This window comes from Ascaphus truei, chromosome 5 (assembly GCF_040206685.1).
Source record: "Ascaphus truei isolate aAscTru1 chromosome 5, aAscTru1.hap1, whole genome shotgun sequence".
NCBI lineage: Eukaryota > Metazoa > Chordata > Amphibia > Anura > Ascaphidae > Ascaphus > Ascaphus truei.
Window position 1 is genome coordinate 237,651,233 of NC_134487.1, and position 27,989 is coordinate 237,679,221.

Here is a 27,989-nt window from a genome sequence, read left to right on the forward strand (position 1 = left end):
CACGAGCAGGTGGCTCTCCGCCTCCCCCTGCACCCACCCCCGCGCCCATCTCCCGCACCTAGGGGGGGGGGGGGATAGGAGCGCCGGGACACAAAGGTACAAACTGCCGCCCCCCCTCCCCCAGGCACCCTTCCTTCCATCCATTCCACATGCCGGTCCTTGGTGAAGGATGATGCCGGGGGGCGGGGCTTAATGCCGGGACGCTGGGGATTGGCCAACAAGGTAGGAAACTCCCGGGGGGGGGGGGGAGGAGGCATTAAAAAAAAAAAATACTTACCAGCCGGGCTGCTGCAGTCTCCTCCTCCGCGCCGCCGCAGACTCGCGCACAGCGCACAGCGCACCGCAGCTTATTCGCGCACCGCCGGCGACACAAAAAAATTAAAATGGGTACACATTGAGGAAAATCCGGGACATTTCCGGTACACACAGAAAACCGGTACAGCTCCCGAAAAACCGGGACTGTACCGGCAAAAGGGGGACGGGTGGGTCACCCTATATACAGTACATTACCACATGCTATGGGTTTTCCCAGAGAGGCACTGGTTCAGAAGATGAGGTCTGCCATGCTATTCAAGCATGCCCCTGGTCACTGAACGCTAGCAAGCTGCCGTAGCAGCCTGTCTGAGCGAGCCTTTAATGCTTTGCAAAGCGCTGCAGAGCGCTCTAGTAGCGAAGGGGTTACATGAGTAATTATTATATTTTTGCATTTTATATCATGTTTTTAATATTATTGTAGTTCTCATTGGATATGGTTCAAGGAACAGATCGTGTGAGACCCATGGCAGTATTAGTCTATGATAGTCACAGCAGCAGGTACACAGACATCAGGAAGCGTCTGGTCTGAGGAGCTTGCAAACTCACATAGATTCCAAGACAACAGCTGCTCTTTTCCTATTTACTCATGGCCCCCAGTCTACCGTGTTGATTCGGCCCGGCACACATCAATTCACCTTGTTGAAGAGGATATAAACACCGCCTAGATGTGCAAGCATGTTCAAGCTGCTGCCCGCTAGGGGTCGCTGTCTTCTTTCTACCTGAAGCGGTTCTGTAGTTATCCCCCAGCTGACAAGAGCAGAGTGCTACATTTCAAGATGGCGGCACTCGTGTGCAACGGGTCAGGACGGTTGCAGGTAACGGGGATACAGCAGTGTCGCTGAATGGAGGAGGAGAGGGTGGGGAAGAAGTGTCTTTCAGTGGAGAAGTGTCGCGCAGTGGAGGAGGAGGGGGGGAAAGAAGTGGTCGCTCAGTGGGGGAGGAGGGGGGGAAAGAAGTGGTCGCTCAGTGGGGGGGGGGGAAGAAGTGGTCGCTCAGTGGGGGGGAGGGGGGGAAAGAAGTGGTCGCTCAGTGGGGGGGGGAGGGGGGGAAAGAAGTGGTCGCTCAGTGGGGGGGGGGAGGGGGGGAAAGAAGTGGTCGCTCAGTGGGGGGGGGGAGGGGGGGAAAGAATTGGTCGCTCAGTGGGGGGGGAGGGGGGGAAAGAAGTGGTCGCTCAGTGGGGGGGGAGGGGGGGAAAGAAGTGGTCGCTCAGTGGGGGGGGAGGGGGGGAAAGAAGTGGTCGCTCAGTGGGGGGGGAGGGGGGGAAAGAAGTGGTCGCTCAGTGGGGGGGGAGGGGGGGAAAGAAGTGGTCGCTCAGTGGGGGGGGAGGGGGGGAAAGAAGTGGTCGCTCAGTGGGGGAGGAGGGGGGGAAAGAAGTGGTCGCTCAGTGGGGGGGGGAAAGAAGTGGTCGCTCAGTGGGGGGGGAAAGAAGTGGTCGCTCAGTGGGGGGGGAGGGGGGGAAAGAAGTGGTCGCTCAGTGGGGGGGGGAGGGGGGGGAAAGAAGTGGTCGCTCAGTGGGGGGGGGAGGGGGGGAAAGAAGTGGTCGCTCAGTGGGGGGGAGGGGGGAAAGAAGTGGTCGCTCAGTGGGGGAGGAGGGGGGGAAAGAAGTGGTCGCTCAGTGGGGGAGGAGGGGGGGAAAGAAGTGGTCGCTCAGTGGGGGAAAGAAGTGGTCGCTCAGTGGGGGAGGAGGGGGGGAAAGAAGTGGTCGCTCAGTGGGGGGGGAAGAAGTGGTCGCTCAGTGGGGGAGGAGGGGGGGAAAGAAGTGGTCGCTCAGTGGGGGAGGAGGGGGGGAAAGAAGTGGTCGCTCAGTGGGGGAGGAGGGGGGGGAAAGAAGTGGTCGCTCAGTGGGGGAGGAGGGGGGGGAAAGAAGTGGTCGCTCAGTGGGGGAGGAGGGGGGGAAAGAAGTGGTCGCTCAGTGGGGGAGGAGGGGGGGAAAGAAGTGGTCGCTCAGTGGCGGAGGAGGGGGGGAAAGAAGTGGTCGCTCAGTGGGGGGGGGAAGAAGTGGTCGCTCAGTGGGGGAGGAAGAGGGGGGAAAGAAGTGGTCGCTCAGTGGGGGAGGAGGAGGGGGGGAAAGAAGTGGTCGCTCAGTGGGGGAGGAGGAGGGGGGGAAAGAAGTGGTCGCTCAGTGGGGGAGGAGGAGGGGGGGAAAGAAGTGGTCGCTCAGTGGGGGAGGAGGAGGGGGGGAAAGAAGTGGTCGCTCAGTGGGGGAGGAGGAGGGGGGGAAAGAAGTGGTCGCTCAGTGGGGGAGGAGGGGGGAAAGAAGTGGTCGCTCAGTGGGGGAGGAGGAGGGAGGAAAGAAGTGGTCGCTCAGTGGGGGAGGAGGAGGGGGGAAAGAAGTGGTCGCTCAGTGGGGGAGGAGGAGGGGGGAAAGAAGTGGTCGCTCAGTGGGGGAGGAGGAGGGGGGAAAGAAGTGGTCGCTCAGTGGGGGAGGAGGAGGGGGGGAAAGAAGTGGTCGCTCAGTGGGGGAGGAGGGGGGGAAAGAAGTGGTCGCTCAGTGGGGGGGGAAGAAGTGGTCGCTCAGTGGGGGAGGAGGGGGGGGGAAAGAAGTGGTCGCTCAGAGGGGGAGGAGGGGGGGAAAGAAGTGGTCGCTCAGTGGGGGAGGAGGGGGGGAAAGAAGTGGTCGCTCAGTGGGGGAGGAGGGGGGGAAAGAAGTGGTCGCTCAGTGGGGGGGGAAGAAGTGGTCGCTCAGTGGGGGAGGAGGGGGGGAAGAAGTGGTCGCTCAGTGGGGGAGGAGGGGGGGAAAAGTGGTCGCTCAGTGGGGGAGGAGGGGGGGAAAGAAGTGGTCGCTCAGTGGGGGAGGAGGGGGGGAAAGAATTGGTCGCTCAGTGGGGGAGGAGGAGGGGGGGAAAGAAGTGGTCACTCAGTGGGGGAGGAGGAGGGGGGGAAAGAAGTGGTCGCTCAGTGGGGAGGAGGAGGGGGGAAAGAAGTGGTCGCTCAGTGGGGGAGGAGGAGGGGGGAAAGAAGTGGTCGCTCAGTGGGGGAGGAGGGGGGTAAAGAAGTGGTCGCTCAGTGGGGGAGGAGGGGGGGAAAGAAGTGGTCGCTCAGTGGGGGAGGAGGGGGGGAAAGAAGTGGTCGCTCAGTGGGGGAGGAGGGGGGGAAAGAAGTGGTCGCTCAGTGGGGGAGGAGGGGGGGAAAGAAGTGGTCGCTCAGTGGGGGAGGAGGGGGGGAAAGAAGTGGTCGCTCAGTGGGGGAGGAGGGGGGGAAAGAAGTGGTCGCTCAGTGGGGGGGAAGAAGTGGTCGCTCAGTGGGGGAGGAGGGGGGGAAAAAGTGGTCGCTCAGTGGGGGAGGAGGGGGGGAAAGAAGTGGTCGCTCAGTGGGGGAGGAGGGGGGGGGGAAAGAAGTGGTCGCTCAGTGGGGGAGGAGGGGGGGGGGAAAGAAGTGGTCGCTCAGTGGGGGAGGAGGAGGGGGGAAAGAAGTGGTCGCTCAGTGGGGGAGGAGGAGGGGGGGAAAGAAGTGGTCACTCAGTGGGGGAGGAGGAGGGAGGGAAAGAAGTGGTCGCTCAGTGGGGGAGGGGGGGGAAAGAAGTGGTCGCTCAGTGGGGGAGGAGGGGGGGAAAGAAGTGGTCGCTCAGTGGGGGAGGAGGGGGGGAAAGAAGTGGTCGCTCAGTGGGGGAGGAGGGGGGGAAAGAAGTGGTCGCTCAGTGGGGGAGGAGGGGGGGAAAGAAGTGGTCGCTCAGTGGGGGAGGAGGGGGGGAAAGAAGTGGTCGCTCAGTGGGGGAGGAGGGGGGAAAGAAGTGGTCGCTCAGTGGGGGAGGAGGGGGGAAAGAAGTGGTCGCTCAGTGGGGGAGGAGGGGGGGAAAGAAGTGGTCGCTCAGTGGGGGGGGAAGAAGTGGGGAAAGAAGTGGTCGCTCAGTGGGGGGGGAAGAAGTGGTCGCTCAGTGGGGGAGGAGGGGGGGGAAGAAGTGGTCGCTCAGTGGGGGAGGAGGGGGGGAAAAAGTGGTCGCTCAGTGGGGGAGGAGGGGGGGAAAGAAGTGGTCGCTCAGTGGGGGAGGAGGGGGGGGAAGAAGTGGTCGCTCAGTGGGGGGGAGGAGGGGGAGAAAGAAGTGGTCGCTCAGTGGGGGAGGAGGAGGGGGGTAAAGAAGTGGTCGCTCAGTGGGGGAGGAGGAGGGGGGAAAGAAGTGGTCGCTCAGTGGGGGAGGAGGAGGGGGGGGAAGAAGTGGTCGCTCAGTGGGGGAGGAGGAGGGGGGGGAAGAAGTGGTCGCTCAGTGGGGGGGAAAGAAGTGGTCGCTCAGTGGGGGAGGAGGAGGGGGGGAAAGAAGTGGTCGCTCAGTGGGGGAGGGAGGGGAAGAAGTGGTCACTGAGGGGGGGGAAGAAGTGGTCGCTCAGTGGGGGAAGAGGAGGGGGGCAAGAAGTGTCACTCAGTGGAGATGAGGGGGGGGGGAGAAGTGTCGCCAAGTGGAGATGAGGGGGCTCAGTGGAGTAGAGTGAGGAAGAAGTGTCGCTCAGAGGAGAAGGGGGGGTAGAAGTGTCCCTCAGTGGGGGAGAAGTGTCCCTCAGTGGGGGAGAAGTGTCCCTCAGTGGGGGAGAAGTGTCCGGGAAGAAGTGTCGAGGATGGTGGGGAAGAGGTGTCGCTCAGTGGAGTGGGGGAGGGGGAAGAAGTGTCCCTCAGTGGGGGAGAAGTGTCCGGGGAGAAGTGTCGAGGATGGTGGGGAAGAGGTGTCGCTCAGTGGAGTGGGGGGGGGGGGAAGAAGTGTCGCTCAGTGGGGGAGGGAGAGGCGGTGGGGGAGAAGTGTCCCTCAATGGAGACGGAGGAGGAGAGGGGGGGAAGAAGTGTCGCTTGAGGGAGGAGGGGCGGGGAGTAGAGGTGACACTCACTGGAGGAGGGGGTGGGAAGAAGTGTTGCTTAGTGGAGGGGGGGAAGAAGTGTCGCTTAGTGGAGGAGGATGGGGAAGAAGAGTCGTTCAATGGAGGAAGAAGTGTCATTCAATGGAGGAGGGGGGAAGATCAATGGAAGAGGGGGCAAGAAGTGTCTTTCAATGGATGAGGGGGCCAGAAGTGTCTTTCAATGGATGAGGGGGCCAGAAGTGTCTTTCAATGGATGAGGGGGCCAGAAGTGTCTTTCAATGGATGAGGGGGCCAGAAGTGTCTTTCAATGGATGAGGGGGCCAGAAGTGTCTTTCAATGGATGAGGGGGCCAGAGGTGTCTTTCAATGGATGAGGGGGCCAGAGGTGTCTTTCAATGGATGAGGGGGCAAGAAGTGTCTTTCAATGGATGAGGGGGCAAGAAGTGTCTTTCAATGGATGAGGGGGCAAGAAGTGTCCTTTCAATGGATGAGGGGGCAAGAAGTGTCGTTCATTGGAGGATGAGGGGGCAAGAAGTGTCGTTCATTGGAGGATGAGGGGGCAAGAAGTGTCGTTCATTGGAGGATGAGGGGGCAAGAAGTGTCGTTCATTGGAGGATGAGGGGGCAAGAAGTGTCGTTCATTGGAGGATGAGGGGGCAAGAAGTGTCGTTCATTGGAGGATGAGGGGGCAAGAAGTGTCGTTCATTGGAGGAGGATGAGGGGGCAAGAAGTGTCGTTCATTGGAGGAGGATGAGGGGGCAAGAAGTGTCGTTCATTGGAGGATGAGGGGGCAAGAAGTGTCGTTCATTGGAGGATGAGGGGGCAAGAAGTGTCGTTCATTGGAGGATGAGGGGGCAAGAAGTGTCGTTCATTGGAGGATGAGGGGGCAAGAAGTGTCGTTCATTGGAGGATGAGGGGGCAAGAAGTGTCGTTCATTGGAGGAGGAGGGGGGAAGAAGTGTCGTTCAATGGAGGAGGGGGGAAGAAGTGTCGTTCAATGGAGGAGATGGGGGGAAGAAGTGTCGTTCAATGGAGGAGATGGGGGGAAGAAGTGTCGTTCAATGGAGGAGATGGGGGGAAGAAGTGTCGTTCAATGGAGGAGATGGGGGCAAGAAGTGTCGTTCAATGGAGGAGATGGGGGCAAGAAGTGTCGTTCAATGGAGGAGATGGGGGCAAGAAGTGTCGTTCAATGGAGGAGGAGGGGGCAAGAAGTGTCGTTCAATGGAGGAGGAGGGGGCAAGAAGTGTCGTTCAATGGAGGAGGAGGGGGCAAGAAGTGTCGTTCAATGGAGGAGGGGGGAGAGGTGTGGAGTATTGGGTACTTCCTGGTCACTGTCATGTGTTGTCACCACTCTGACTTCTGACTCAGGAAGCAGAGTGGAAGCCATGCAGATTAACATCAGGGTTTAGACGGACACGAAGCAGTCTGAGATAACAACGGGAATACCCATACTGAGACTACATGTCAGAAGCAATAAAGGATGATTAAACACCCAACAAGGTAGTCTGTTTATGCGAAGCATAAAAACGTAGACCTAATAGTGGTGACGAGGATGTCACTGAACCCACAACAATGTCATTGGGCATCAGGGAGTATTTTTCCATACATAAGGATGGAATTGTGCAATCCTGCAGCTAATGATAACCCTGGGAAATTAGCTTAAAGCAACAGTGTTGCTTTCTCGCTCTCTTGCTCTCTCTCTCTCTCGCCAAGGATCATTATGTCACTATTGCTCTCATCGGCAGCATGCAGGAATTTCATGTTGGAAGAGACAATTGATCTTGGAGCAAACTGCTAGGCCAATATTTAGTTGCAAATGCTATAAGTGATGATAAAAAAGGTTGCTGTATTTCTCACAGCTGTTGGTGCTAAAACCTACAATACTTTAAGAGACTTGTTGTTTCCAGATAAACCAGCATCCAAGACCCTAAACGTACTGATTGAAGTACTGAACGATTACTACCAACCTAAACCGCTGGAGATAGGAGAGATTTTGGTTTTATAGACGCCAAAAACAAGGTGAGGATGTGAAATCCTATGTTGTCGCTCTAAGGAAAATATGGAGGAACTATTGGCTGGCATACTTTTATACTCAGTGTATGATTGATGATATGTTGATCACCGGGCGCAGTGACGAGGAGCATCGCCACAATGTCGAGCTGGTCCTACAACGCTTAATGGACTATGGACAAAAGGCAAATCTGCAAAAATGCAAGTTTTTTTGTGCCCAAATTAGAGTTTTGCGCACATGTGGTGGACGAAGAAGGGCTTCACACAACGGAAGACAAGGTGGACGCATTAGTGAAGGCTCCTACACCCAATGATGTCTCAACTTCATTCCTTCTTGGAACTACTGAACTATTATAATAGATTCTTGCGTAATCTAGCGCACATTCTGTACCCCCTGCGCAGATTATTGGAAACAACAACAAAATGGAACTGGAAACCGACGTGTCAGGAGGCTTTCGAAACCTAAAAACGCATGATTCTGACGTCCCGTATATTGGTCCATTATGACCTCCGCACACCGTTACTGTTGGCATGTGACGCTTTACCATATGGTCTCGGGGCAGTACTTTCACATTTGATGGACAATGGCACAGAGAAACCAATCGTTTTTGCATCTCGTTCCCTATCCTTGGCCGAACGCAAATATTCTCAGATTGATAAAGAGGCCCTAGCTGTAGTGTGGACTATAAAGAAATTCCACTTGTATGTGTATTGTCGCGACTTAATAATAATAATTGTTCTTGTATAGCGCTGCTAGTTTTACATAGCGCTTTACCGAGACATTTTGCAGATACCGTCCCTGCCCCGTAGAGCTTACAATCTATGTTTTTGTTTTGTCTCCCTGAGGCACGGAGATAAAGTGACTTTCCCAAGGTCACGAGGAACTGACACTGGGAATTGAATCAGGTTCCCCTGATTCAAACTCTGTCTTTAGCCACTGGGCCACTCCTTCTCCTTACGCTTGCACGAACCACAAGCCGTTGCTTTTCATCTTTAACCCCAAAAAGGTATATCCACAACGACAGCCACTTGTCTACAAAGTTACGTACGCCCTCTTTGGGAGCATACACATACAGTATAAAATACCGCTCACGCGATGAGCACGCCAATGCGGATGCTATGTTCTGACTACCACTTCAAGAAAAAAACAAAATTCAACTACAACGTTGCCACTATGCGGCTACGAATACATTGGCCTCAAACCGTAGCGTCCAATTTGATGCTATATAAACTTCGCCACCTGGAACTGACCACCAGGGATTATTGCCTCATGTGGGAAGAGAGGGTGGTGGTTCCACACAGCATGCAGTCGCAAGCATTGCAACTACTATATAATGGACACCCCGGCATGGTCCATATGAAGCAGCAAGCCCAGAGACACATATGATGGCCAGGTATTGATCAAGACATCGAAAGCTTTGTCACCGAGTGCCCAATCAGCGAGGCAATTACCGAGAGGGACAGTCCAACCATGGGTGTGTTCCAGCACCCCATGGCACCGCATCCACATTGATTTTGCTGTGCCAATAGACGGTGCATCGTACTTGATCGTGGTCGACACACACTCCAAATGGCCCAAGGTGGTGAAAAGGAAGTCCGTTACAACAGCTGCCATGATCAAAGCATTACAGAGACTGTTTGCTTGTGATATTCAGTTAACCCCTAGAGTTAGTGTCAGACAATGGACCACAGTTCCCGGTGCAAGAGTTTAAAAACGTTCTAAAAGAGTTCTGTATTGGCACTGAATATCTGCACCATACCACCCGGCCACGAATGGCGAGGCCGACAGGTTTGTGCAAACTTTCAAAAACTTGTTAAAAGCCATATAGACCACAAATTCACGATTGACAGACAATTTAGAGACTTTTTACTGGCATACAGAACAACACCCCACTCAACTACAAGGGTCTCACCTGCTCAACTCATTCTCGGGCGTCAGCCACGAACCAAGCTTGATCTTCTCAAACTGCGCACGGTAGAAGACAGTGTTCCGTGCACAAAGTCACATGCAACGGGGCTCTAACTCCAAATCCTTTCTCCCAGGGAAGGCGGTATTGGTACAGATGTATGGCACCACCCACAGATGGAAGGCCGCTACAGTCACAAGAATGTTTGACCAAAAATGTATGTAGTGACCATGGAAGATGGCCTTTCCACCAGATGCCACACGGATCAAATCAGATCCGGACCTACAACGAACAGTTACTCAGAACAGGCCAACAAACCCAGCCAGACAGATATTTGGAGTGATATGACTCAGAATACCACGTACCAGAGAACTCGTCAGTAGAGCAACCGGTCTTGCAAGAGGAGCAAATACAGGCTGCAGACACAGTGATGGATCCAGGAGTACGGGATGAGCACCGGGAGGATGACCCCAGAGAGGAAGTTGGAGCATGACCGACCCGGGAGCCGTGACCACCTGAGAGACTGCAAATGGAGGAGTGGATTCGTTGTTTCAGCAAATCACATCGGAAGACAAAGTCCGATACTGTGAAACCATGAGAAGAGTTTTCAGAGACCTACTTGTCAGAAGACTAACTTGGAACGTTACATAGTTGATTTATATAGATGGAACATAAACAAAAATAACAGTACTTATCTATATGAAGTTTTTATGAGAAGGGCAGGAGATGTGGTGTATTGGGTAATTCCTGGTCACTGTCATGTGATGCTGTGATGTCACCACTCTGAGACTACATGCCAGCAGCAATAAAGAAGGATGGATAAACACTGAACTAGTGTTATTGTGAAGCATAAATGTGTAGACATAACAGGAGTGTCCTTCACTGAAGGAGTGGGGAAGAAGTGTCGTTCAATGGAGGAGGACCGGGGGGAAGAAGTGTCGGTCAATGGGGGCGGGGGGGAAGCGTCGCTCAGTGGAGGGGAGGGATAAGCGTAGCTCAATGGAGGGGAAGGGTAAGCGTAGCTCAATGGAGGGGAGAGGGGGTAAGCGTAGCTCAATGGAGGGGAGAGGGGGTAAGCGTAGCTCAATGGAGGGGAGAGGGGGTAAGCGTAGCTCAATGGAGGGGAGGGGGGGTAAGCGTAGCTCAATGGAGGGGAGAGGGGGTAAGCGTAGCTCAATGGAGGGGAGAGGTGGTAAGCGTAGCTCAATGGAGGGGAGAGGGGGTAAGCGTAGCTCAATGGAAAGGAGAGGGGGTAAGCGTAGCTCAATGGAAAGGAGAGGGGGTAAGCGTAGCTCAATGGAGGGGAGAGGGGGTAAGCGTAGCTCAATGGAGGGGAGAGGGGGTAAGCGTAGCTCAATGGAGGGGAGAGGGGGTAAGCGTAGCTCAATGGAGGGGAGAGGGGGTAAGCGTAGCTCAATGGAGGGGAGAGGGGGTAAGCGTAGCTCAATGGAGGGGAGAGGGGGTAAGCGTAGCTCAATGGAGGGGAGAGGGGGTAAGCGTAGCTCAATGGAGGGGAGAGGGGGTAAGCGTAGCTCAAAGGAGGGGAGAGGGGGTAAGCGTAGCTCAATGGAGGGGAGAGGGGGTAAGCGTAGCTCAATGGAGGGGAGAGGGGGTAAGCGTAGCTCAATGGAGGGGAGAGGGGGTAAGCGTCGCTCAATGGAGGGGAGAGGGGGTAAGCGTCGCTCAATGGCGGGGGGAGCGTCGCTCGGGGGAGGGGTGTCGCTCAATGGAGGGGAGGGGTAAGCGTAGCTCAATGGAGGGGAAGCGTCGCTCAGTGGAGGGGTGGTAGTGTCGCTCAATGGAGGGTGGGGTGTGGAAGCATCGCTCGTTGGGGCATAGTGACATTCCTTGGGGGAGGGTGCAGTGTCACTCAACTTAGAGACACATGGGGAGGACAGTCCCCTTGTGGTTACATAAGTCGTGCTGAACTGGTGCTCCCAGGAGGAGGAGTCTGGTTTCTCTCTGACTTTTTTTTACTGTTCTCTTTTAGGTTTTGGTTCAGAGGATCAATTCTCTGTCCTTGGGTCATCTTCCGAGCTGCTGTATTCAGACCTCGTCCGTCTGTTTGAAGGTAGTGTGTGTGTTTTGTGTTGTTTGTGTTTGTCAGCATTGGATTCAACTATTTGATTGAGTGCCCGTATTACTCATTATGTCACAGCATTGGATTACACACACGTACAGTGGTGTGAAAAAGAAAGTACACCCTCCTCTGAATTCTATGGTTTTACATATCAGGACATAACAATCATCTGTTCCTTAGCAGGTCTTAAAATTAGGTAAATACAACCTCAGATGAACAACACATGACATATTACACCGTGTCATGATTTATTTAACAAAAATAAAGCCAAAATGGAGAAGCCATGTGTGAAAAACTATACCTTATGATTCAATTGCTTGTAGAACCACCTTTAGCAGCAATAACTTGAAGTAATCGTTTTCTGTATGACTTTATTAGTCTCTCACATTGTTGTGAAGGAATTTTGGCCCATTCTTCTTTACAACGTTGCTTCAGTTCATTGAGGTTTGTGGGCATTTGTTTATGCACAGCTCTCTTAAGGTCCAGCCACAGCATTTCAATCGGGTTGAGGTCTGGACTTTGACTGGGCCTTTGCAACACCTTGATTCTTTTATTTTTCAGCCATTCTGTTTGTAGATTTGCTGGTGTGCTTGGGATCATTGTCCTGTTGCATGACCCAATTTCGGCCAAGCTTTAGCTGCCGGACAGATGGCCTCACATTTGACTCTAGAATACTTTGGTATACAGAGGAGGTTGACTCAATGACTGCAACGTTCCAAGGTCCTGTGGCTGCAAAACAAGCCCAAATCATCACCCCTCCACCACCGTGCTTGACAGTTGGTATGAGGTGTTTGTGCTGATATGCTGTGTTTGGTTTTCGCCAAACGTTGTGCTGTGCATTATGGCCAAACATCTCCACTTTGGTTTCGTCTGTCCAAAGGACATTGTTCCAGAAGTCTTGTGGTTTGTTCAGATGCAACTTTGCAAATCTAAGCCGTGCTGCCATGTTCTTTTTAGAGAGAAGAGGCTTTCTCCTGGCAGCCCTTCCAAACAAACCATACTTGTTCAGTCTTTTTTTAATTGTACTGTCATGAACTTTAACATTTAACATGCTAACTGAGGCCTGTAGAGTCTGAGATGTAACTCTTGTTTTTTTTGCAATTTCTCTGAGCATTGCACAGTTTGAACTTGGGGTGAATTTGCTGGGACGTCAACTCCTGGGAAGATTGGCAACTGTCTTGAATGTTTTCCACTTTTGAATAATCTTTCTCACTGTAGAATAGTGGACTTTAAATTGTTTGGAAATGGCCTTATAACCCTTCCCAGATTGATGGGCAGCAACAATTGCTTCTCTAAGATCATTTCTGATGTCTTTCCTCCTTGGCATTGTGTTAACACACACCTGAATGCTCCAGACCAGCAAACTGCTAAAACTTTGGCTTTTATAGAGGTGATCACACTTGCTGATGATCAATTAATCAAGGGCATTTGATTAGCAGCGCCTGTCTGCTATTTAGCATCTTAATTCCTATGGAAGCAGTAAGGATGTACTTAGTTTTTCATACATAGCTTCTCCATTTTGGCTTTATTTTTGTTAAATAAATTGACACGATGTAAAATGTCATGTGTTGTTGTTCATCTGAGGTTGTATTTACCTAATTTTAAGACCTGCTAAGGAACAGATGATTGTTATTATGTCCTGATATGTAAAACCATAGAATTCAAAGAGGGTGTACTTTCTTTTTCACACAACTTTAAAGTGTATTAACGCATTTAGCAGAGGATAAGATTTATTCATTGAAGGTAAATGAGCAGGAAGCACACTTTCCCAGGCATTGAAATAATGCTGGAGGCAGGCAGTTGTTGACGGGTTATCATGTCCTGTGGATGCAATCTGTCCTATATTCTACCTTGAATCATCCAGTACTGCCACTCTCAGATTACATTCAGGGATGCCTTGGCCTGACCTGTTATCTGCACCATGTGTTACAAAGAACTTGCACACGAAACCATTGGTGGGCAGCATGCGCCCCCAAACCTCTAGCCACCGCAGCAGTTTGCTCTCCTCTGCCCAGTGCATGGGAGATATTTCTGGCATGGGTCATAGCTTCTCCCCACTCACTAGGCTGATTAATGATTGTACTGCTTCTTAGATTGTAAGCTCTTCGGGGCAGGGATTTCCTTTCCTATTGTCTGATTTTGCGGTACTTATTGTATAATTATAATTCCCTTTACTGTATTCTTTGTGAAGCGCTGAGTACACTTTTGGCGCTATATAAATAAAGACATACAATACAATACTGTCCTGGACCTCTCCTGTGCAAATCACTAGTCCCCAGTGTAAGAACAAGAGTATTCACCAGCATATGCCTGTACAATGTAAACTTCACCCCAAAGTCTTACTATTCATTGTTTTATGCACATGCTGTGTGGTACTTGTGGGTGTCCTTTTGGCTCGTGTGTGGTGCCTGTGTATAGTAGCAAGTGGCATCTGTAGATAAGACTGTTGAGCCTTTTGATGTACCCTGTCCTTTCACAGTAAAACTGGCATCGTCACAGGATGTTGTAGGTCTTTGTTACTTGTAAGTAGGTGTTGGCATATACAGATCTTGTCGCATGCAGGTAGGCCTGACTGGTACATACATAGGCTGGCAGATGTCGGTTGGGGGGGAGAAAGCACAGTGCCAGTCGTTGGAGGGGTTGGTGTGGCTTGCATACTCTTGGGCCACATTATTATTTTTTTTCCACTTCCTAGAACAGAGCAGCCCGTGTGCGTGTGGGGAAAGGCGACAAACCTGTGACCTATGAGGAGGCTCATCCCCCCCACTACATTGCACACAGGAAGGGATGGCTGTCTCAGCACACAGGTGAGTGACTTACACACTGATACCATACTGGCACAGTAATGTGGCCATGTTTTACATTTGCGCTTGGGTTAATGCTCAGGAAAGGAGGGATTACGTAACAGAATACCAAACTAAAATACGTTGTTTGTTGGGGAGTAGAGTGCAGGATTGTAGTTTCCACCATTAATACCCTTGCATATCCTCTTCTAGCTAACCTGGACGGAGAGACGGGTGCCGCGGAGCGTACCATAGAGGACGTCTTCATCCGCAGGTTTATTTTCGGAACCTTCCACGGCTGCCTGGCCAATGAGATCGTGATAAAGCGCCGCTCCAACCTCATAGTCATCTGTGCCATCTTCATCCGCAAGCTGTCGCCGCAGAAGTTCTACTTCCTGATCGGGTACACGGAAACACTGCTCTCCTTCCTATACAAGTGCCCAATCAAGTTGGAGGTGCAAACCGTGGAGGAGAAAGTAATTTACAAGTACCTGTAATGCTACAGCGGGGGGCAGCAGTGCATCTACACCACCAATCTGTATTGTATGTTACAAGCCGAAGGCAGCAGAAAGGGTTAAATAAATACTTTATATATAAGGAGAATCCACGAATAAGAATTCTGTGCTATATGTTGGGACATGTAAACATCTCTTATTGTACACATTACTCGAACCACAATGACTTTGTAAGATACTAGTTCTTACTGGAACATTTAACCCAGTAGTTTTCAACCTTTTAAGATTAGCGGCTTTCAGGAACCACTTTAAAGAAAGCTTTAATTTTACATTTCATAACAATTACATCAGTAAAAAATGGTAGGGCCTTTATATCTCATACCAACTTTTTCCACACAGAACCCATTTGGGATGAGTAAGTAGTACTCCGTACTCCTTTTTTAAGGGGGTGTGAGTCAAATTGTCATCGAGACATTGGAAGATAACTTGTAATATAAGAATATAAAGCATGTGCGTGCATTTGTCTTGGTAGAGCGCTTTGTTTGAATGAAAGAATAACGCGTGCAAATTCTTTGCAGCGCGGGCATTCATGCACGTGAGTGATTCACATGCAATATTGCTTTTCCAAGATTCAGATCACTGCTGCTACAAATGCAAATTTTTCTGACCCTCAAGCTCATGTAACCCCTTTTTCCTGCCATATTTTCTTAAACCGTTGTATTTGCAAAAAAGCTCAGGTAGCAAAGCATATAAGATAGAGACCCACATAGTTGATTGCGCTGCTCTGACTGCTACACGCACTCCTTCAGCTTTTGACTTGAAGTACCTTTGTCTCCAACACAAGACCAGTGTAGCTAAATTTATAAAACCAAATGTATGTAAATTCAGCATAATACATTGTGATAATGCAAAATAGCAGGGTTCCTTAACTTGCATGCTATAAGCTGGATGTGGCCGGTGGAAGCTATAATGAAATTAGCAGGAGCAAAGTGCAGTTTCACACAAACTCGTAACAAAGTAATCTACATGTTCTAAAATGTTTTGAAAGAGATGCATTTAAAAGACTTAAATTACTATATGAACATTGAAATACATCTCGGTTTTGCCGGGACAGTCACGGTTTTTTGAAGTGAAACTTCTTTAGTGGCACCTAGTTGTGATGGAGCAAAACTGGATGGATGGAGATGAACTATGAAACGGAAGTGACGTCATGTAATGGCCGCCGCTCCCCCCACACTCCCTCTGTCACATGCGGCGGCAGCGATAGCTGCCGGCGCCGCTCCTAACGGCCGCTGCTCCCCCCACACGGCTGCTGACATATGCGGCGGCGGCGATAGCCGCCGACGCCGCTCCTAACGGCTGCCGTTCCCCGTCCATTGCCATGCCGCGCCGCTGACAGACGCCACACATGCGAAGAAGCAGCGGCGCAGTTCCCCCCCCACACGCACTCTGCCCCGTCACCCACAAACAGCGATCTGCAGCTGCCGTTGCGGCTGGGACAGCAGAGACCGCCCGACCGGGACAGCAGAGACCGCCCGACCGGGACAGCAGAGACCGCCCGACCGGGACAGCAGAGACCGCCCGACCGGGACAGCAGAGACCGCCCGACCGGGACAGCAGAGACCTCCGACCGGGACACCCCCCCCCTTTACTGCTCCGCCGGGGGTAGTGGGAGGAGGGGGGTAACGGGACCACCGTGTCGCTGGGGGGGGGGGGGCTGGCTGCAGCAGGACACACAGCTGTGTCCGCAGCTCCGCCGGGGGTAGTGGGAGTCGGGAGGGGGGTAACGGGACCACCGTGTCGCCGGGGGGGGGAGGGGGGCTGGCTGCAGCAGGACACAGCTGTGTCCGCAGCTCCGCCGGGGGTAGTGGGAGGAGGGGGGGCGCACAGCACAGAGACATTCACACAACACAGAGAGACATACACTGGCTGACTCACTCACACTGACTGACTGACTCACACACTGACTGACTCACTCACTGACACACACACAGACTCACTCACACACACACTGACTGACACACACACACACACACACACAGACTCACTCACACGCTGTCTGACACGCACACACGCTGTCTGACACGCACGCACATACGCTGACTGACACACTGACTGACACACATGCACACACTGACTGACACGTGTGCCGAGAACGCGCATTATAAGTCAATTTCTGTGACAAAAGTCAAAGTTTCACTTACTATGCACGTGCACAGCACACACAGCTTTTTTTCCCTCTCCTGTCCCGGTTGCCGGTCCGTCCCGGGTTTTGGCCCTGGTCCCGGTATGCGGCGACGTTGAGGATGCGGCAGCCGGTATGTATTTTCTATGTAGAATATGAATGAATGCTGCCGGGGGGATTGGATGAAGGATGCCGGGCTTAGAATGCTGGCCGGGCCGCAGGGGATTGGCTGCAGGTCAGAGGATGCCGGGGGTGGGGCTTCCGCTTTGTGCAGAGCACACGGTGGGTGTCTTCCCGCTCCTGTCGGCTGCGCGATGTGTCCCCCTTCTGCCCCAGGTCCCAGCCATGGGTGATAGGTGGTAGTGGGGGTGCGCCCGCCAGGGAAGGGTACCTTTCTTTGCACCTCTGCCTCCTGGCGCTCCCTTCCCCCCACTACCCTTGGTGCAGGAGATGGGCGGGCAGTGGGAGCCGCCTGCTCTGATCGCTGGCCTTTCCTCTCTCCCCCCCGTCCAGTCACTCAAATCCGTCGCTGCCTCTGTACTTCAGTGGGAGTGGGTATGGGAGTGTGTGTGTGTATGGGAGTGTGTGTGTGTATGTATGGGAGAGAGAGTGTGTGTGTGTGAGAATGGGGAAGAGTGTGTGTGTCTGCAGGCCAGCGGTGTCTGTACGTGGTCAGTGTGTGTTGGTTTGTCTTTGTGAGGGGCTGTAGGTCAGAGAATTGGGGGCGGGGGAAGTAGAGCGAGAATGGGGGGGACAGGGCCTCCAACGGGGGTTGGCATCCCAGCGAGTCACACCCACCCAATGGTCACTCACCCACGTGCCAGTCAGTCACCCCCTCTCTCCGTGTCACCCCTCCTCTGTCACTCTCTCACTCACAAACATCTTAACTGACCTACACCAAAATAACCTATACTGTTTTCTTCCAGATCTGACACTCAAGTTTCACACGGGAGACATCGGAAAACAGGTAGGGAACACCTCCCCTCCAGTATAGTACCTTGAGGGACTGCGGATCAGGTAAGATCCCAGGCGGGATTGCTGCTTTAGAAATTGTGAAGAGGGGGCATCCTAACACAGGTTAATGGGTTCAGAATCATTCACATCTGGCTTTTTTTTGTGTTCCATTAGTGAAGTAATTTGTTGTATTAAAAAAAAAATTGTGTGTCGGTTTTTCATTTTCAAAATCTGGTCACCCTAGCCTGTGGCCCTTCAACTCATAGGTTTGCTGATCTAGTCAGTTGAGCCCTGCAACATAGGGGAGATTTTTTTGTGGTTTGCACATTATCTGCAACATCTTAGACAGACAAGGAGTCAGAAGTAAGTGGGTTGGATTAGTGCTAGTTTATTTTGGTCTCACCAGTAACATTTAAAAAAAAAAAAACTGAAATGGACATGATGCATGATCGGCCTTCCAACTGCAGTGCGACACCAGAACCTCACCTCGGACTGTGACCTCCCAGCTAACTATAACATCACTGACCATACCATGTGCCCCCTCATACCCAAAGACAAACATCTTCACCAAGAACAAAAACGTATCCCTGGGATTTCTCTACTAAAAATGCATTTCTAAGCAGCAAACCCCATCCAATACTTAACATTTGACACTTAGCTCAACCTTTAATTAAGACTCTTGACTTCTACAGTGATTTGTTCCGGTCATGTGGAATCTAGCAGCTTTAACATTACTGCCTTGTTTGGCCCCTATGATTTTAGTGCCAGGGGTGCTTCTATGCTTTAGCTAGATCTGAAGAAATGATCCTCTCCTCCCCTCCCCCAAAATCCAAGATATTAATATTTTCAGTGCCCGATTTTTCCTGCGACTGTTTTGTGTGTTATTGGGGGCTGCTGCTATAACCCTTTCACAACAATGGTTTGCAACCCCCTATGGTACCGAAAAAGTAAGATTTGTGGAACAACCCTTATCCTGAAAACAATAAGCCAGGAGTGGGGAGCATATCCCACGATATAAAACAAGATGCACAGACAGAACAATTACAGTGAAACAAAGAAAACAAGACTGACGAGTAGTAATATATACACAGACCGATTCTTAGTAGGGACATTAATGCTGAAGAATGATCGCCATGTGTAGATTGGGTTGCTTTGTCATGTTCAAAAGCATCAAGCAGTGTTACAGCACACGCGGGTTGGAGTTTTAGCTCATTTCTGATCTAACTCCCTTCTTTGCCAGAGTGGCTGCTCTGCATGTTCTAGATTGCGGTTCAGCAGATCTCTGGCAGTGAAAGGGTTAATGCTGTGATTCACACCTGCTGCTCGCGATGGTGGTTGGATGGGCCAAGTGTGTTGGGTTTGTGGTTCTGAGACGGTGACTCTGCGCAGTGGGAGGTGGTCTCACACCCCAGGGATAGCGTATTTGAAGAGCGCCATGATGCCAGCGCTGATGAGACCGGCAATTGGCACAGTGACAAACCAGGCCAGGAAGATGTTCCTGAAGAGGCGCCAATCAACAGCTTTCTTGGACCGCAGCCACCCAACTGACACCACAGAGCCCACCTGCAAGAGACGAGGAACAGTCACAAAAAGCAGTAGGGGGGCCTCTGCCTTGTAAAAGGTCACTACATATCACTGGCAGTTTGCTGTGGGTTAAAGCTGCAACACTTCATGTTTATGAAGCGTGAGTGAGAGACATCTCTTATAAGAGAGTGAGCGACATCGCTATCACATAAAAAAAAGTGAGAGACAGTGAACTATAGATATCGCACATGGTATTTTGCAGACATTAGGAGTCTGTCCTGAAGGTATAATTTAGAAGCTCTGAAGCACAGGGAAACTTGCTCAAGTTCACAAGGAGTGGCTGAGTGTCAAACAAGGATTTTCCCACTAAAAAAAACGACGCTACTTCTCCAGTCTAGTGAAAGCACTCGCCCATGGAATATTTCCCATGCTTTAACCCAGGGGTGCGTGGCGGTTAGAGGCCCCGCCCTCTTATTTATTAAACGTTTTACCAGGAATTATAGGCTAAAGTTGTTAAATTCCGGGCATTATTGAAATCCCTGCTCTCCGATTGGATAATGCCCAGAATTTTAACCAATCAGTAAAGGCCCGGAATTTGGCCCCCTGCCAAGTTTTTCAGTCAATCAGCTTTCAGTTCTCATTCACAAAGCGTGAGATCAGTTCTCAGACAGGGGAGGTGACTGGACAGGAGGCACCGACTCCTCCCCCACCCTGCAGTGAGCTCCGCACAGGAGAGTGAGGGGAAAGGTTTGTGTATCGGTTGTGTGCTTTGTGGGTGTAAAGGGGCCTTGCTCGATCCCTCTGCATTTAATCCCCCTGCTCACTTAATGTAACTATGTATTTGTCATCATAACTCAATGCCAAGGACATACTTGAAAACGAAAGGTAACTCTCAATATATTACTTAAGTAATAATCCCCTCAGAACAGGGCATTACTGCCCAATAATGCCCTGGCTGGAAGAGTTGAAGGCCTGAGGCGAAGCCGAGGCATTACTGGCCAATAATGATCTGGCTGGGTTCAAGTCCCTCGGCTTCGCCACAGGCCTTCAACTCTTCAAGCCAGGGCATTATTGGGCAGTAATGCCCTGTTCTGAGGGGATTATTACTTAAGTAATATATTGAGAGTTACCTTTCGTTTTCAAGTATGTCCTTGGCATTGAGTTATGATGACAAATACATAATTACATTAAGTGAGCAGGGGGATTAAATGCCGAGGGATCGAGCAAGGCCCCTGCAACTTGCCTTGCCTTAGGCGGCGTGTTGCCATGCCAACGTGCCATCATGTGATCCCGCACTGTCATTCATTTTACGCAGAAGACAAGGTAAGAAGGGGTGCGCAGACTGAAAAAATGTGCGCACCCCTGCTTTAACCTCTTGTATACCAGGGGGGATTGCAGCATATTGCTGGACGCTGTTGCAGCAAAAAAGGGCTAATTGCAGTTGATCCCGGCATTTCTAAAGTCAGTCCTCTTAAAAGCTATTGGACCCCCATTGTCATTCTGTATTTGGTGTACAGAAAGGCCGTCCCCAAAAAGGATAATGTGATTAACATTTCACTAAATTTGATTATTGATGCAGAGAAACTGCCTTCAGTGTCCCTCTTTTTGTCACCGTCCCCTCCCGCTTTGCTACTTTCTGTATATTTCTCCATCTCTGACCCCACAGGTTGAGAAATTAGGCTACTGGTTCAACATGTGGGATGTTTGATGTACTGCAGGGAAGGAAAAGCACTCAAAATCAAGCAACACATTCTGCTTTGCAAAGACCAAATAGGCACCTAGGCGTCCCCTCACCTTGCAATGCGTCGTGCTTATGGGGAGGCCGACGTTGGAAGCGATCACCACGGTCAGGGCAGACGCAAGCTCAATGCTGAAGCCACTGTGAGTGGAGACAAAGTGCAACAGTGAGATCTGTATATTGGACAGGTGCTTTAAACACAAGGTTTTACAGTCGGGCTTCTATAGGTGCCCAAGACCAATTTCCAGCTTCCTTAACCAAATGCAACTGGTTGAAGCAAAAATGCCTTTCGTTTATCTGTAAATTTTAAATTGCATTTTATGGGGCCTCTGCACGGGGGAATGGTAAAGTGTTTCCTCTACCCTTATCCCACCCTGTCCTCAGAGAGCCAATAAGGATCAGGGGAGCTTTTCTTGTGTAAACTTGTTGAACTGTGACATTAGAAGAAAAGGAACAGTCTTGGCTCTCCATGTTTGCAAACTAACTTTAAGCAACAACTTGGGGCCAGCTGTTGATTGACAAAAAGTTATATGGGGTTTAATCAGGCCAATTCAAACAAAATATAGATGGCTATAATACACACTACTGCACCCCCCCCTCCAATATTTGTTGGATGTGAATGAGATTGCTGAAGTTACATGACCTAATATGCATTTGGCACCAACCCCTAATCAATGTACAACGTGTTCTGGGAGCGGGGGAGGAGTGTATGCGCTACTGGATTTACCACAAAACAAATGGCGAGAGATAGATATATGATATAGCTTATATTGTGATGCCGTCACTGCCCTCTAAGGGCTAGAATGGGGCAGTTGTGGGACTTTACAGCTCTCATAGAGTTAATCATTCTGGAAAGGTCTGTTCAGCTGTGAGTTAATGAGCTAATAAGCCTAGCCTGTATAGTCAGGAAGTGATAGAGATTTCCCCCCCCCCCCCTATGCTGCCAGACACACACTGTTTAGAGTTATACAGAGAGGGTGAGAGACGCTGCTGCTATACTAATCTGAAGGCACACACAGACAGCCCTGTGAGAGACTGAAAGGGGACCTGTTGCAGGTACACTGGGTAAAGTGGGGAAAGAGTTTAGTTCTCCCACGATTAGTTAGCAACTAAGCAGTATTAGTCAGTACTCCTGGAAGGAGTTAGGTCTTTTGTTTCTGTTTTGTGTTATGAGTTAACCCTGTACCTGCTTTGTACCCTGTAAATAAACCCCTGCTTAGAAAGTACAGTGTTTCCTGCCTTTGATCTCTTGGCCAGGTTAAGAACATGCAACTTTTACTGCCCTGCAATAAATTGTGGGATAAAATGGTTCAGCCATGAACCCCTACCCTGTTCCCACCCACGAGGAGACAAGTAGAGCTGTAGATCTTACCTGGACGGTGTAATGGGGGTCAGATCCTTGCCCATGGTCTGAATGACCCTACGTCCCCAGACCCACAGACCAATGCAGATACCGACCCCTCCATAAAGAAGCAGCCAGATTGGAGTAGCAGCTTTTGTATTGACATTTGCAGTTTGATACACCAGGTAAAGGGCCACAAGCGGACCTATGGCATTGCTGCAGGAGAGACAAGGCAGATACAGGGATGATCAAACTACTCCTGCTATAAAGACCCCCCTCCACCCACAAAAAAATAAAAAATAAATAAAGAGACCAACAATGCCTCTTTTATGACATATTACAAAATAAATTTTGGATTCCCACCAACTGGGCTTGAAAGTAAAACATTGTATTTTAGGGCTAAGCAGTCTTTTGGCTCTGGAAGACACCTTGGGCCGTGTCCAGGGTGAAGCTGAGCGCTCGTGCAATCAAACACATTGTGACAATGTGTTTTTCGAGTGCGCACGCACAAGCCCATGAGCGCTCTGCTGCTTGCCGAGACAATTTTTTAAAAATTTGACCGCTTGTCCCTGGTCACGTGCACAGTTCAGTCAATGAGGGCAAACCGCTCACGTGTCGTCACGGGCACGCCCCCCAAGGCGAACAGTTAGCTGGCCAGGAATCGCCCGGGGAATATGAGCACCCAACGTCACGGCGTCCGAGCGCACTCCCACCCTGGATGAGGCCTTACACCTGAATGAGTTGTTGGGCCCCTCTAGCAGTGACTGTTATATAATACAGCCCTATTCTATCCCTCTCTAGATAGACAGGCATCGATTGCAGGATGAGTTGCCATAACATGAGCTACTTGGGCCCATTTTGCAGCCCAAAGTACACTACAACAGCAATCTCAATGAGTGGCGTTGCCCCTTCTCTCCACTGACCTGACGTCGTTCCCTCCGTGTGCGAACGATCCAAAGCATGCGGTGAGGATCTGCAGAAATTGGAAGAGCAGGGACACCTCAGGCTTGTCCTCGTCGTGCCACTCTTCCAGCGAGGAGCTGCTGCTCTTCCTGTCCACTGGCCCCTCCTCCACACTCCCTTCTTCCTGCTTCTCCTCCTCGCCCGTCTCCCTGTGTGTTTCCGCCACGGCATTGCAGTAGCTGGTGTAGCTGTCCGTTCGGGTCCTCTTCTTTCCGTCCGCTCCATGCCAGGTGAACTTTTCTGTTTCTTCGGCCCGTGCTTCTGCCTCCCGAGGACGGAAGGAGTCCAGGGGCATGCCGCAGATTGCCATGGTGTAGGAGGTGTAGCTGTTGTTTCGTCTCAGCGGCTTATCTCCAGAGTCTCCCATGCAGTCTCCCACCTTGGCCAGGTGCAGCTTATGCAGCAGCTCCTTGTACAGGCCAGAGTCCTTGTGCACGGTGTGGTACTGGTACTGCCCACTCGAGTTCATCTGGTTGCTGACCGTCTGGCTGAACTGCACGTGGTTACCACTCGGCAACTGCACTCTCCCTGAAACAGGAGATTGAAAAACACTTGGCACCTTCTGCACTACAGGGGCAATCCCACATTGCAGGCAAAAATAAAATGCTGTTTAAAGTAGACAATCATCCTGATAGGAGTTTCCTTACTTTTACTCTAGGTGGTGGGGGGGAGGGGGGGGGTGGGGGGTGAAATACATATGTGTCATTGAACTCTCTCTTCTCCCCCATTATTTTGTCCCATTTCTAATAAAGGGGCTGCTGGTCTGAAACGTGGATATTTTTGGTAATCTCGCTGCTCCTATGTTGTAATAAGCACTTGTTGGTGCTCTGTATGGTCAGACTGTGGTGGGAACTTCCGCACCATTATATCTTGCTTATTATGAGATATATAGATATCGCGCATTAGCCAGGCTTAATTTTTGCTAATTAAACTTGATAATACTAAAAAGATTCCTTTCCTGCACAATTCAGAAAATCATTTAAACTACAAAGTAAAATATATCCTTAAATTGACTTGCCGATCTCAAAACAAGCATAATTACAAGTTTTACTAATAACACATTACGGTTCCGGTCTCACGGAAAGGTTAAGACTGGGAACAAACAAGCAAAGAAGTATTTGTTTCTCTGTCACTTGAGCTTAAAAATGGATGCATTTAACAGAGAATTTTTTTGCTCGCAAGGTCTCTCCAGCTGGGGAGTACGCACCATTCATAGACTGGTCGATACTGGTCTCCATACTTTGACGCTTCTCTCTCTCTGGGATCTCATCACAGACTCCCATCTTAAAAGTCACCGTCCTCTCCTCTGCTGCTCGGGATGGTATGGACACCGACATGTCCAGGATGGGCATCTTGGTCTCGGGGATGATGCCCCTGTCCATGGGCAGCTTGACATCTTCAGGATCTGATTTCAGGATGGGGCAGCGCAGCTCTCTGCTCTTTTTGTCCATGAGGGGTGACTCCGAGGGACTGGATTTGATCTCTCCTGTGGGGGTGGTGGAGAAAGGGTTGTTGTTTACACAGCATTCTTTAATAAACTTGAATAACACATATACATACACACAAACGTGAAACTTAACAGAAAATCTGAAATAGTTAGGAAAATCATTTCTCTTGTCCCATTCCTACCATCTTTATATATTCAAAGCTGAATTTTAGAATGGACATTAAACTTAATTTCTTTGTGCGCTTTTATTTTTTTTTTTTTACAGACAGACACACAAACACAATAAGAGAAGGGACACCATTGGGGGACCGCTGTGGCACAGAAAGGGTTTATGGAAGAGATCATCAGCTGGGGCTGATACAGCTACTTACGTTCTATCTTCTTCCTCATCCTGGGACAGATGAAGAACCAGACGAACAGGGCGCAGATCACAGCGCTCCCCAAAGAGATCACAATAATGCCCCACAGGGGAATCTTGTCAAATCCCAGCACTAGAAAGAAGAACAGCCACAAATGAAACCCCCCTTGGGAAACCACACCTTCCAACGGAGCCTGCGCTAGATCCATCGCCCCCTTCTCATCTCCGTAACAGGAACGTGCGAGAGCTCACTGGTTCAAGCAGGAAACAGCTGCAGAGACATGGCCCTCAGACCCAATCTCTTGGCTGTGTGCCTACTTAGATTGTTAGCTCTTTGGAACAAGAATGTCAAGAGCTCCTGTTCTGCAGTGAGCAATAGAAAAAAACAAGTCGGAGACGACAGTTTTAAATTAGGCTGCGATATTAAATAAAACTGCAGTCCCTTCAAGGCAGAAAATTGACCGCAATCGTAAAATCTACAATATTATTTTCAGTTTGCATTAATAACCATAAGTATGTATTTACTTAGGTCTCATCCATACTACTTATGGGGAGGGGTTTTACAACACCAATACAGGTTTCATTTGTTTATTACAGAATTGGGGTCGCCAGAGCTAAACTGTTCATTCCAACTCCGGGGAACCCCTGCTTCCAGAGACACTTTCCTCCGTAGCGGGTGCCTGCATCTCTGCAGCCAGGGAACGGTGTGCCTAACAGAATGGCAGCGTTTAAGTGTCCCGCACAATACGGGCCAATAGGAAGCTGTGACGTTATCCGGTGCAACTTACCATTGGCCCGCATAACTGGGACATTTAAATTTCACAAAGATACCAGCACCCCCTACGGAGGTAAGTATCTCTTGAAGCAGGGGGTGCCAGAGCCGAAATTAACACGGTTCAGCTCTAGATACCCAGATTCAATTCTGTAATAAAATAAAAACAATAAATGAAACTTGAATTGCTGCTTTAAAGCCATAATACAAGTGGTCTGTCCGTTTACAAGAAAACTCCTAAATACTACAGAACAGAATCACAGGAGAATGAAAACAAAGTTAAAAACCCTCAAGTATTTTAAAGCTGAGCGGCAAAAACAAGAAATCCGCGTATGTACTGTCTTTGGCGAGTCTGAGCCCCTTGCAGCTATCAGCCTGGAGGTACACCCAAGCACTCATATATGAGATCTCCCAAAGGAGGAGGTCTTGCCAACAAAAATGCAAACAGTGCACCGGGGATCAGTCATTAAAAAAGAAATAAAAATGTATGTATGCATGTATGAGAACATGCTATTTTTTTATGCATGTATATAGCCAATAAAGAATATCACTTGTGAGCACATTCACATGTCTTAGACAGGTCTGCAACCCTGCCTTTCAACCATTATCACCTAGCATACAGTGCTCCCACTGCAGTGATTATTGGAAATGACATGCAAATGAGCACACAATGTGTCACCTTTTGCCTGGAATATCCATTCATATGGAGTCCATTTAAGCCGGTCATACATACACACTAAAATATAAATCTCAATTACCATTAACACATTCCTTAAACAATCAAAATAGTTAATGGACTAAATACTTCCTATATTAAAAAAAAAAAAACACACCACGCACTGTATTGCTCATGTGTATTTAAGTGTATACAACCATTAAAGAACTAACGTGCATAATGCAAGAACAACCACAGAGGGGTGTGTGCTAACCAGGAGTTTTGGAGCAACGCTGCTGTTGGGATGTGTCGATGGTGCATCCGGACTACACTCACCAACAGCTAATGTTCCGACCGCCCGATCAGCTGTAGGCTGTCAAGGATTTTGTGTTTATGTTAATTAATACTTATAGTTTAGGTCCTATGTTGGACAGTGTACTTTTGTATAATATATATATATATATATACATACATACATACACTGGCGACACACTTTATTCGAGCTCGGCTAGTCCCACGAATTCGGGTATACCCGGGTGTATTGAGGTTTGTGACTGTTTTCTGCCCGAGTGCATTGAGGTATTTTCCAAGCAGGGATTGAAGCATTTTATTCCCGCTGGCTGCAATACTGCACAGTATATATATATATACTGCATTACAATTCATGAATTTATGCCATCTGGTAGACACGCGAAGCATTGCAGCCTATTAAATCCTAATCATTATCATTTAACAGATTAGCCGCCCGTCAGCCAGGCATGAACCCAGGCTGGGAAGGCAAACGCAACGGGGCTTGTCAGAGGTGAGGAGCGGTGCATTCCAGGTATCTGCCAGGTACATACTGGGTATTTGCTCGAATAAAGTGTGTCGGTGCAGTACATACACACACAAATACAACTGTATGCTCGTCTGCATGTCTTAGGCAGGTCTGCAACCCCACCTTTCCCCATTATCACCCAGCATACAGCACTTCCACTGCAGCAAGGGATTCTGGGAAATGACATGCAAATGAGCAGTGTGTCACTTTTTGCCTCAAAAACCATTTTTAACATGGTTCCCTATAGGCATAAGCTTGCTGCATGGTCACAGCTTTGAGCACAGCCAGGGTTAAGGTGCATACCCAGAGATCGATCGATCGATCTCTGGGTATGCACCTTAACCCTGGCTGTGCTCAAAGCTATCTATCTCTATCTCTATCTCTATCTCTATCTCTATCTCTATCTCTATCTCTATCTCTATCTCTATCTCTATCTCTATCTCTATCTCTATCTCTATCTCTATCTCTATCTCTATCTCTATCTCTATCTCTATCTCTATCTCTATCTCTATCTCTATATATATATATATATATATATATATATATATATATATATACATACACAGTGTTCGACAAACCTATACATTTGCTCGCCCCGGGCGAGTGGATTTAACCCCCGGGCGAGTAAATATTGGCCCAAGCAGCACACGTTTGGTACTAGGTGGCGAGTAGATTTTTTTGTGTGGCGAGTAGATTTTTTGGTGATTTGTCAACCACTGTATATGTGTGTATATATGTGTGTGTATATATGTGTGTGTATATATGTGTGTGTGTATATATATATATATATATATATATTTATTAAATGTATACATTTGTTCAATTACTGATCCCCGGTTCACATTTTTTCTTGTATTTTAAAAGCTGAATAAAGATATAAAACATACAGAACCCCTATAAGCTCAT

General features: G+C 49.8%; 2 protein-coding genes across 5 annotated transcripts in view; one reads left to right on the plus strand and one right to left on the minus strand.

Annotated features, from left to right (window-relative positions):
- The first annotated feature begins 989 nt into the window (after nucleotides 1–989).
- On the plus strand, nucleotides 990–14,476 carry MRPS24 (mitochondrial ribosomal protein S24). Its single transcript, XM_075601785.1, has 4 exons — nucleotides 990–1,130; nucleotides 11,001–11,081; nucleotides 13,786–13,897; nucleotides 14,087–14,476. The coding sequence occupies exons 1-4, from the start codon at nucleotides 1,092–1,094 to the stop codon at nucleotides 14,368–14,370; spliced, it is 516 nt and encodes a 171-aa protein (XP_075457900.1). The 5' UTR covers nucleotides 990–1,091; the 3' UTR covers nucleotides 14,371–14,476.
- A 3,355-nt stretch (nucleotides 14,477–17,831) lies between these two features.
- SLC20A1 (solute carrier family 20 member 1) overlaps nucleotides 17,832–27,989 on the minus strand; it is a 29,400-nt gene continuing 19,242 nt past the window's right edge. For all 4 annotated transcript variants that reach the window (XM_075601781.1, XM_075601783.1, XM_075601784.1 and 1 more), the window contains exons 6-11: nucleotides 24,853–24,972; nucleotides 24,242–24,520; nucleotides 22,995–23,562; nucleotides 22,102–22,287; nucleotides 20,786–20,870; nucleotides 17,832–19,030 (exon numbers count right to left, since the gene is read on the minus strand). In XM_075601781.1, the coding sequence (XP_075457896.1) occupies nucleotides 18,869–19,030; nucleotides 20,786–20,870; nucleotides 22,102–22,287; nucleotides 22,995–23,562; nucleotides 24,242–24,520; nucleotides 24,853–24,972 (1,400 nt within the window). In that variant the 3' untranslated portion in view covers nucleotides 17,832–18,868. The remainder of the gene's footprint in view (nucleotides 19,031–20,785; nucleotides 20,871–22,101; nucleotides 22,288–22,994; nucleotides 23,563–24,241; nucleotides 24,521–24,852; nucleotides 24,973–27,989) is intronic.

Coding starts and splice junctions, on each gene's coding strand:
- MRPS24 (XM_075601785.1), top strand. CDS start 1,092: ATGGCGGCACTCGTGTGCAACGGGTCAGGACGGTTGCAG. Junction 1,131..11,000: donor ACGGGTCAGGACGGTTGCAG/GTAACGGGGATA, acceptor GTTCTCTTTTAG/GTTTTGGTTCAGAGGATCAA. Junction 11,082..13,785: donor CCTCGTCCGTCTGTTTGAAG/GTAGTGTGTGTG, acceptor TCCACTTCCTAG/AACAGAGCAGCCCGTGTGCG.